Source organism: Haplochromis burtoni, unplaced genomic scaffold (genome assembly GCF_018398535.1).
Source record: "Haplochromis burtoni strain Fernald_Lab_line unplaced genomic scaffold, NCSU_Asbu1 Contig_93, whole genome shotgun sequence".
NCBI classification, from domain to species: Eukaryota; Metazoa; Chordata; class Actinopteri; order Cichliformes; family Cichlidae; genus Haplochromis; species Haplochromis burtoni.
In genome coordinates this window covers 1084982-1096447 of record NW_024582454.1, presented here as the reverse complement: position 1 = coordinate 1096447, position 11466 = coordinate 1084982, and the positions used below count along the sequence as shown (strand labels likewise).

General features: G+C 38.9%; 1 protein-coding gene across 4 annotated transcripts in view; it reads left to right on the top strand.

The window, feature by feature from the left end:
- The first annotated feature begins 491 nt into the window (after nucleotides 1-491).
- Nucleotides 492-11466, top strand: part of fam184ab (family with sequence similarity 184 member Ab) — a 231691-nt gene continuing 220716 nt past the window's right edge. For 3 of the 4 annotated variants that reach the window (XM_014336205.2, XM_014336204.2, XM_014336206.2), the window contains exon 1: nucleotides 492-1214. In XM_014336205.2, coding sequence (XP_014191691.1) covers nucleotides 1053-1214 — 162 coding nt within the window. In that variant the 5' untranslated portion in view covers nucleotides 492-1052. The remainder of the gene's footprint in view (nucleotides 1215-11466) is intronic. The other variant, XM_014336208.2, reaches the window with a different exon arrangement.

Sequence of the window (11466 nt, the reverse complement as noted above, 5' to 3'; positions counted from 1 at the left end):
CTAAAGAGGCAAAAGCTTAGTTGGAAATCAATAAGAACCGTAGACAACATAAGGCACTTATATCTGCATCTGCAAATATGAGTCAAGATGTGCTTTGGCATGCAGTGAAAAGACTGTATAAGTCATTACTTTTTTTGGTTTTGCCTAATTTAAAGCCTAATTAGATTGTATTTCTACTTTATGCCTTGGATTCAGATTAGTTTCAATGAAGCCTGTGAAGTTTTAAAAAGCTGTTGACACGTCTCAATAAAGTAATGAATCAAAGTCTCAAAGGCTGCTTAGGCGATCAGCGTCATTTCTTCTATATTTTATTTCATTTTTGTTATATTTTAAGAACGAAAAATCGTAAACGATATTATTTTTATTTCCGTTAACTAAAATGGACACCTACTTTTAGCGTAGTTACTTATAGTAACCGTATTTTGGTGTTGGCAAGCTGTACGTGAGCACGTTTCGTTTTGTCCGACTGCACGTGAATGCAGCGCTGCTCCCATCCTACGTGAATGCAGCATAAACTGTTGAGGTGATCCATGGCAACAGAGGAGCAGCAGCCAACCGCCGAGCCTGTCCTACACGCTCACACACACATAACCCCAGTCTCTACTCACTTCTTCCTCAGTGTAGCCGGAATGCACCGGGGAGGAATCACTGTTAACGGCTGCCGCTGACAAATTTCTGTATCAAGGTGACCGACCGGGAGCCAACCCGCCAACCAGCTCCCTGGAAACGGCTGCACATCAGCGCCAGGTGACAGCAGACTGGACCCGCTGAAAACGGACGCATAACGGACAAGATGGTAGTAGCTCATGTTTCCGGACCTTAAAATTACTCATTTCACCCCTCTGGTGTACTATTACCCCGACAGAAGCAAAAATGAAACCAATTCTTAACAGTCTGTGGGCTCAAAAGGCTTCATATTTCTGATTTTTTTTTCGGCAAAAACATAAATCCTCCACAGTCCCAGTCCTACACACCGCTCATTAGCACCGTCCAGTTTATTATTGTAATTACTGCCCATATCTTTCTCGAGCATCTGAGGCATCATCGTGAAGATGGCGACTGGGTCGGGTTGGCAGCAGCGCTACTGCCCTGCCGGTCAGGGGAAATTTAGCACATCCTCGGCATCCAGCATGTCTTTTCAGTCCGGCATCGCCATGGAATATACCCAAGACCTACACCTGAAGATGAGCAAGAAGATAGCACAGCTAACAAAGGTAAGGATCCTTTTTTAGGAGGCCTCCTCTGCACTCTCTCTTCAACCCTTGGGTAAGACCCTGTACCTGCTGTTCTGGTGTGAGAACTGGGCACCAAACTCCACTGGAAATTTGCCCGTTTAGCAATTAAACTTGTGTCGGTTTACATGTCTAACGAGCACAACAAGACTGACATTTCTTAGTGGATCTCCTGGGTGTTCTTGTACTTTCGGGGTCCATTTAAGGCAACATTTATTCGTCTGATAAAAAATAATTAACTCCTAAAGTAGGATATGCTCACTACAGCTGTAAATCGCTTTGGTTTAAAGGAAGTTAAAGTTGGATTTAAGTTAAATGCATGCTGCTTGGTGTTTGAATTGTGAGCCGAAAGAAGCAGCAGCTCTGAATGCCTCATGGAATACTGAAATCTAAAAGCATACAAAAGCCGTCAAAGTTTGATATTTTATTTTAGTGAGTTTGGCGTGATTTCTTACCTGGGAGGTACGAGCTGCCTCAAGGTCTGCTTGGATGCTGCATTTTAAGCGAGCAGCGGGTCATCACAATATCAGCCATCTCATTCATTAATCATCTTTAGCAGCACAGACTCTTCCGGCATTTAGTTTTACTTCTCATGCATAAGTGTTGTATGCAGTTAAACTAAACCCTTCCTGAAAACTTTGATCCCTCATAGTATCAAGCATTATGCAATTATGCCAATTTGTGTACTGTATATATTTTGGAGATCATTTACAGTATATATGGTTGCTCTTGACCAGCAGACTTGAATGATATTCCTCTACACCACCCGCATCTATGGTCTTTCAAGGGCATTTTAAATGATTTTCACCTCAAAGCGGGATCAGTTCTTTTATGTCACTTGCCAAACTTTGGCGTCTCCAAAACATTGGCTCCATGTCAGCACATGTTTCTGGCTCCAGGGTGTCATTATCATCGAGCTGGGGGGTCCACCAGGCACATGTTTCCAGGTGGCTTCTGAAGGGTTTGATGCCTGGAGTTGGTGATATATACTCTGAGGATTTGCCTCTGACTTCTAAGTATAAGATTTGTGCTCTTTTTGTGCTGAGAGAGTGGATGCTTAAAAAAAACAAAAAAACAACAATTCAGCAGCCTTGGGCTAGGTGTGTGCCAAGCCTTAGTGCAGAGTGGACTCTTTAAAGTCACAATGAAATAGAAAAGGGTCGCTTTTAATAATAATTTAAAGGAAATTTCACATGTAATATTTTTGTATTTTTTGCATAAATTTTTTAACTTCTTAGTTTTTGTGTTTATTTGCCACAGTTTTGTTCAAATATTATGTAATGTTAAAGGCACAGGGATTTTTCTTCATGGTAACGTTTGGTATTTTTATATGAAGATCCAACAGACCCCCTGCCAAAAAACAGTTATGTTTATTTTGATTTCATTTATTTAAGTTTAAAAGACATTTTTGTGTATGGCTACTGCAATGCCAAAATAAATGTTAAGAAACAACAATACCTTTTTTTAAAAACTATTGATTTAACTATTATTTTAATTATGGAGGCAAAGTATATGATAGTGGAGCTTATTGTGAAGCAAAAAACCTTGCTTCTCTCAGCCTAGCTGCCTGGGTATGGTCATGTTTTGAATTTAATGTCCTAATTTAACATTGTCTCGTGTCTAAAATTGAATTTTACTTCCTCTGCTGTGATTTTTTTTTTTGGTCTTCACCTGTGTCTCGTTCCTTCCAGATCTCTCCACTTTCCTGATTACCCTATGTGTATAAATAGTCCTGCCCCTTTCCCTTGGTCTTTGTTGTGGTGTCTATATCTGTTCCTGTGCGTGCCTCATGAAAGGTTTGCTTTTAAATATTTAGTCTGCCTGGAGTCCTGCATTTAGGTCCTTAATTCTGACACCTAGGTGCAGGTGCTGTGTCCCGTCATCTGACAGCCCAGTCAAAAGAAGAACTGATTACAGACGTTAGTCCTAATCTTTCAGTTCACGCTTTGGTGTGCCTTGGACAGAGTATATTGGAAAAGCACAAATATATTCTTTTCAGTGAAAAGCTGATGTGTAGACTATAACATTAATTTCTATAATATTATGTAGTAATGCTGTCTTTTTGCATGATTCTGGACAACAGAAGCAGACAAATTTGGGTGCAACAAAATTATTATTAGGATGGTTTACAAGGAGCTAAACATAACCCCCTTAACATTGTGTTGTCAGACTATATTTTGCTTATGAAAAATGTTCTCTTAACATAGTGTTAGAATTGCTAGAACTCAGTGGATTCTAAGGAGGTATAAAAATTAATTAAATAAAAAGTACTATGCTTACTAAAAAAGTAAGCATAGAAATAACAAATAATATAACCTACACTAAAAAAATAACAACATCAATCTTTTCATCACTGTTAAAAAATCTGGACTCTAATGCCGTATATAAACTGCACACTCCAGTTTAAACACTGGAGTGTTTTTATAATTTACAGTTTTTGTGTTATAGTGTTGATAAACCTAACCTCACAGTGGACAGGACTCATGAAAGTTTTTTTTTTCATTGTCTATCCAGGTAAATCCTCACTTCCAGTTCCATTTTTGTTTCCAGTTCTGCACCTGTACACTTACCACGGATCATCGGTCAGCAACAGGGTAGAAAACATTTAAATCAGGCACTTCTATGAAAGCCTACATGATGCTGCAGAGTAGTTTAATCTACATTTTCTCAGTGAGAGTCAGCTTTTAATCCATTTCATTTAGAATTCCAATTCAAGGTGCTAAACTGTTAAAAAATAAGATCATTCATAGTTTAACTAAATATTTTTACTTGCAGTCTATCAAGAAAACGGCTGATATTTTGATGTGTTTACCAACAAGATTGTTTTTTTTTTCTCTTCATCAACACTTCCTCCTTGATATATTGTCTTTAATGCCACTGTTGGCTCTTGTATAGGAAGTATAACAACAAAACATGAATTTAAGACAGTGATGGGAAACACAAAATAGCAATTTACACAATTTTTACTGCACCTGTATCCCAATAATTCATTTACAATAAAAAATTTGAGATTGGCATCAAATATTTACATTAACATAAGAAAAATAACTAATGAAACAATGCCATGGAATTTAAAAATGACATATATTTCATTTTTATTAAGCCATTTTCAGCCTATATATTGAAGTACAAGAAAAAATGTCTTCAAAGAAAAAGTGGAGAAGCACTAATTTCATAGCGGCATTAAAACGCAATGAAACAGAGGCTGAGATAAAACCGTATTTCCAGTGAGTGTGCACCAACTGACACAATAGTAGATGTTGTTTTCATACGCCAAGTCACATGATCACCACACGTTCCCACAGGCGACACATCTGAGCCTCGTGTCTCCAGTGCCTTGTTGTGTTGGGCCACGACAAAGCAGGGGAGGGGAACAGGCTGATAGCATTCGGCCCATCTGCTGACCGCTGATCTCTGCAGAGTGAGAGATGCATTCAGGAATAAATAGCAACCTTGGAACCTCTCTGAGCCACTCTCGTGACACATCTCTGCCTGGATGATTTCCAGCTCGCTGTCACAGAATGATTCAGGAGTGACTGACGCATCTCTTTAGTCCCGTATTTTAACTGAATTATCTGAATCTATAGTGTCTGCTTTACAAGTTATGATTTTTCAAAATCTTTTGTCTTTTTTCCCTTATTTCGTTTTTATAATCTGGTCATGATTTTTAATCCTGATAACATCAGCCAGTTTGCTACAGTGCTACTGTAATTCTGTTTTTTGTTATCCTAACTATTTTATAGTTACTAAAATTTTGCAATACTTTATATAGTTTACATTACTATTGCATAATACAATAAATTATTTTGTTACGTACAAAGACAAAATAATTGCTTGAGAGACAAAGTGGGCAAATCTCAACTTCAGCCAGAGAGCAAAGCATGCCATCGATTGACATGTTACAGGCTGTTGAATAAATTACAGGATTACGTTGGCAGGTGAAGCCTAGAGTAAACTAGAGACAAACCATCAGCAACAATGCAGTGCATGATGAGCGAATTGCTTCCTGCATGGAAGCAGTCTTAAATGCGTGAATCAGGATTTGGAAAGTAAAAATCTCAGCAAGGGATGGAGAATCAGCTCACGCTGGTGTGCATGCTCTCCTCATAATTAAACGCTATAACTGCTTAATGTGAACATATGTAACTCCTGCCAGGTTAAATCGTTATAATAAAAATACAGGAACACATGTAATAAATGCAGCATGTTTTAAAGCTTGTATTTGTGGTTTCCGTGATGGAGTGTTTCCCATTGAGGAGTCTGGATAACCTGTGCATCGCAGACTCAAAATACATTTCAGTCTCAAAGTCGTGCTGACTGACGTGAAAACATGTGAGAATTTGTGTTCGTGAACGTGAACAAAGACAGTGCTTGTACGTGACCACTTCAACTTTTGCTATGAGAGCAGGCTGACAGCTGTAGCGTGCGTCAGTGAAGCAGTGTTATTATTTCAATGCTCTGTACGTTTTTGCTGGGATTTCATGCAAAGTCAGTAAGTCAGTTATCGATTGCCATTCTCCTGGGATGCTGAATTTCATGATTTGTGATGCAAGACTTGTTGGCACTGTTCTTTAAGACTTCATGCAGTAATTTTTAATCCCACAAAGCTGCTTGCCTTTGTGTACTGCTGGGATTTCACTGTCATGATTTTTCTTTTTTTTCATAAGTTACACTCTCTGATGGCTTTCTTTTTATTGTAGTGTTTCTGTCAAAAAGAAGGCAGTGCAGGGGCTTTGCTGTTATGGAAACAAGTTTTAAATGATAATTCAGGGCAATGTACTGTAAGAAGTGGGCTGATGATTTTCATAACAAAAAAAATACGCTTGATCTTGTAGGCTGTCCACAGTGAGTCAGGAGTGAGGTTTCTGCTTGTTGTCAGAGCTCTGGGAAACAGAGAGGGCAACATGTCATTTTGCATCGTCAGGAGAAGGCTTTATAACAAATGTATTACCTAGCCTAGGGTGTGTGTGTGTGTGTGTGTGTGTTGTGTGTGTGTGTTTCATCTGCAATGCCTGACTGACTTTAGTGTTGAAGTGAGTCAGAAATAGACCTCTGAGCTCTCTGTGCATTTCTGGACGAAGGGATCAGAAGAGACAGAGATACTGAAATACCATGGACACTGTGTGTGTGTGTGTGGTGTTTGTAATTCATATTATGTGGTGCTGCAGCACCAAATCAGTGTATAAACATTTCAGCAAAGATGTTTTCAAATATAGTTTGAGGAAATAAAAAAAAGTATGTTTTTTTTTTTTTTTACCTCAATATCAAAGCATCTCTGCTGATTCATTATCTCATTTTTCTAAAGCTTTGGTAAATCCATTCATATAAATAAATAGATGTAAACACTATGATGTCACTGATTACTTTTGCATTTTGCCCATTGTTTGTTTTTTTTCCCCTTAATAGCCAGAAGTACTTTAAAAAAATGACAGCTGAACATGGTAGTGTAATTAAAAGATGGGCAGACTTACTGTTTTTTGGGGGGTTTTGGTTTTTTTGGGGAGTCAGAAGTGAGCACATTTGGACAAGAGTGTTTAGTAGTATGCCACCAGCTACAGCTAGCTTGCTTAAATAACACATTTCCTCCATAAATGATATGGATGCATCGCAGGGACACAGGTTCCTCCTTATTAGTGCTAAGTAGCATATAAATGAAATGCAAGAATTTCAAACAGGGCTGCTATTAAGTGCAAACTAAATGAAGAGCATTTTCCATCCTTCTTTTCCAAGGACCAGTATCATCGATGGCAAGTGACCTGATTCAAAGTATGACTCTAGTGCCACAAGGTACAGTGCAATGGCAGTGAGACACCAATATATACAGAAGTCAAATGTAACTTCAAAAGTAGTGTTAGTAGTGTTTTACCTGATGTTTTTAAGTAAAATTATAACAGAACAACTCAAAACTTTAGTTAAAGTTAGCCTTGTTATTCTTCAACAGTCTGAACAATACAGACATATAAAAAAGCTTGAAATAGAAAAATATTTTCTCCTTGGGATGTTGTATCTTGGGTTGAGATTTTTAACCAGCTGCTAAAAGAATTCCCATCATGCAACAGCAACAGTAATTTCCATCCACTGTTTGCTCTTCCTTCACATCGATGCAACTACAGAGAGCTCCAGCCATGCTCAGTCGAGTCATTTGCTTACTTGTAGGTTACGCATCACCAGCTGTTGTTCCCAGCTTTAGCCCGAAACATTTTCTAGAGTATTTTGCAAAGTACTGTGTTGTAAGTAGCTCATTTACTAAATCGTAGTATGATTTAGTAAATCATACAAAATCGTCAAGGTTGACATGTGGCTCTACAGCATATTTTGAGCTTGTGTTGTTTTGCACGTTATGAAATGCGAAATGCATTGTCCATGGTAACACCACTATACAAAATGTATAGTGGTGTTACCATGGACAGTTTGATATGGCACAGCCTTATCTTAAAGATATTTCTGGGCTGAAAAAAAGCAGTATTTTCACTTTAAAACGAATCAGAAAAAATTAAAAGAAAAACACGATTTGAAAATGATACATATTCTTCATTTTCTGACCAACTTTTAGTTCTAAACTCATCGTTTCCTGTCAGAGGCATGAAATAACTTAAATAGAGTGGTAGCTATCAAGTGCAAGAAATACATGCTTGGAGAATCAGCTTTAACAGACAGATCACCAAAAGATGTCCAAATCAATCAATGAAAAAACCCCAGAGAGAAATGCTTTATCTTTGGTTATGTGGTTTCAAGTTTTGATGGACTATAGTTTTGATGGCAGTCTAAAGGTTGTGGATGGCTGCTTTAAAAGTAACAGTTTGAATAGAGAAAAGGTTTTGCTATTTTTTATACTTATGCTTTTTTCTTTTATATGGATCTCTATGGCGTTGGAATAGGAACTGTAATCATAATTCACGATGACTCCACAAAAGTATGCAGCATATACACTGCTTTATATTGTCTGTATCACGTATAGACACTAAACAAGGTCCAACATAAGATGATAAGAGGATTTGGTTTTATGCTCTGATTAAATGATATTCTGACTCAGACATATCCATAGAGAAATTTGTTAATTACATTTTTTTCCTCCCTAGTGAGACTTCTTTACAAGCAACTCAGAAAAGATGAGAAGATCCACACAAGCTGCTCTACAATCTGAGGCTTAGTAGTTTTCTAATTTTATATTCCCCGCTATTCCCTTATTTCACATTGTGGCCAAGTGTCTGTTCAGTACTACAGAAAGAAGTACTCATGGTAGATAAAAGATGGAATTTTTTCTCTTTTGTAGAAATTTCCAGTTATTGTTCCTTGTTATTGTATTTAGTGACTGCACTGAAGACAACGCAGGAAAAGATAAATACACTATCATCACTTGGCAGCAGCATGTGCGTGTGTTGATGCCATAATCCAGGGGGTGGTAGTGCAGTGATCTGTGTAGCCGGGGCAGGGTTAGAGCGCAGATGGTCAGAGCAACATGAGTCCAGATCTGGGAATAGAGTACTGCTTGCTGATTGGGATTTTAAAGCCTGATACTGTGCACACAGATTTTTAAACAAGTAAGAAGATTTCAAATTGAAATATATTTCAATGATTAACTAATCTTTATCGACTTAAAGACTTGATACTGCTGCTTCTCCTGTTAATGGTCATATTAGCTGTAGCAATTAGCATCCATTTGATACTGTTATTTCAACATAGCTGCTCTAAATATGGACAACAAAGCAGAGGCTGCATGATTTAAAACCTGGATAACGTCCTTTTAAATAAACTGAATTCTACTCCCAACTCAGTGAAGTGACCTGGAAGTATCTGTGTGGCAGTTGTACCAAGAGCTGGTTGAATTCTCTAAAAATGTAGGAAAGGTGTTTCAATTCTTCCTTTATTACCTCATTCAGCAGAGGATACACTGGGCCATTCTTAATAAAAAGAAAGGAGATAATGCAGTCCCACAAGTCATAACGACACCCTGCCTGATGGTTCAGCTCATGTAACATGAATATTACAGTGCTGTAATAAAATCTGTTTCTTGTTGAGCTGTTGCCTGGAGTGAAGAACACGGGTGTCTATAAAAGCTGTGTCCCAAAACGTCGGCTGCATCCTTCGGAGGCCGCATTTGAAGGCCGATTATGTCACAGCCAGGCGACGAAGGCTGTCCCAATTCGTCGACTCCTTCAAATGCAGCCGACAAATGTGTCCTTCATTTCCCCGATTTTGAAGGATGGGTTGGGTGTGTCCTGCGTGGCCCACCATATCCTAGAATTCATAGCGCGGCCCAGCCAATTCCAGTTTCCAAGAATGGTGGCCGCCAATGTTCCCTCTAAGCTGTGCACTGCTGGCACAGTCTCTGTGCACAGAAAATCTGCGTTGCGCACAAAAAAAAAAACGAACCTGAATTGAAATTTAAATTAAAACTTTAACAATTCTGTTTTGCAGTGTTAGTCAGTAAGTGACTGGCGGCTCCCGTATGGGATTAGAACCTTATCCCATAGTCCAGCCAATAATGCGATTCACATTCGTATATATGCAGCTAATCAACGTCGTTGACAGACTATGACAGCGTCCTTATGTGCCGACACGTTAATGACAACATGTACAACCATTGGAGATGTGAGCAGGACAGACGGAACAATTGACGGAAAAAGTGTGGACTTTATACCAGTTTTTAAATTGTGTTGATAGGCCACGTAAAACCAGAGTTATGATAAAAATGAATGTAAATGCTGTAATTTGATTATTTTAATAAACCATGTAACTTGGATGGATTCGATGCTGGCGTGACCACAGTGCACACGTCTGCTATTGCTCACAGTGGTCCAAGGGACCACTCAGGGAGTTCGTGAACCTTCATTTATGCACAGCTGTATTAATGTTCTTACACAGCATTTCAGGCATGTTGAGGTCTGGACTTTGACTAGACCAGTGCAGCACCTTGACTCCTTTCTCTTACAGTCTTTGTGTTGCTTGTGATTTGCTGCTGTGCTTGGATTATTGTCCTGTTGCATGACCCAGTTTTAGCCGGACATACAATAAGCTGTTAGACAGATGGCCTAACATTGATTCAAGAATGTATTGGTGTACAGAGGAGTTCATGGTCGACTCAATATCCGCAAGGTGCATCGGTCATCACCCCATCCCTCATAGTGGATGTGCGGTGTTTGTGCTGATATGCTGTATTTTGCTTTTCTCTAAATGTGGCCATGCTTTATGGCCAGTCATCTCCACTCTGATCTCATCATTCTGAGCACTGTGCTTCCCTTTCCCCCCACAAATGCTTATTAATTCTCCTTTACACTTTTCAATGACCTCATTACTTTTCCATCAAGGAAATGTGATTAGGAGAAGAAGGTAGGAGTTAAGTCTTTGGACTCTGTCCTTTGATTCTTGAAATGATGTGGCACCAGGGATCTGTGGCAAATGAAAAAGTTCTTTTAATGATTTATGCCATCCAGTCTATTTGAAAATTGGTTGAGAATTCAGCAAATTCTGGTGATTGTTTTTCTCTACCTTGTATATGCCACAGGAGACACGGTTGTCCTACAATGACATTGTAGCAGAGGATTCGAATGCAGAGTAAACAGGCAAACAAAATGCAGTCAGCAATGCAGTTCACAAAGTCCGTTTAGAAAATTACTGATCAGTTTAACTCGGGGTTTTTAGTTAGAAAAGAGTCTTAATCTATCCAGAATTTAAGTAATTACTGACTTGAATGGAGATGTCCCTCTGACAGCTCAGTTTGAACTACCTAAGTTAAAGTCTATCTGTGTGTTATTCTGTTGAGTGCCACACCAAATCACAAGTCCTAGTTCAGATCTTGTAAGGATGGAAGTGGGATTTGATTACAAGCTGCTGTTTGTCTCAGAAAACATTCCAAGGAGCAGCCGCGGTATCCTTTCAGACTACTTTCTTGAGGTGACAAACAAAGAAGATTGGCTCTTATAGGGCGCTAAAGATACTGGCCATGAATTTCAGCTTTGTGATTTCTAACTATAATTTTGGGAGAATGAAAACACAGGGATAATGGTGTGTGTGTGTGTGTGTGTGTGTGTGAGAGAGAGAGAAAAGCGGCATGCTGCTGCTGCTGCTGTGAGGAGTACAGCTTATTAACCTCTGCAGGATGCTCCTTCACTGATTGTCACAATTCTCTGTCAGATTTCATTAAGATACACCCACACACTCACACTTACACTGAAACACAAACATACAGGGAGCTGAGCACAAAGATAGGGGGTGAGATGGGAGCATATTGGCT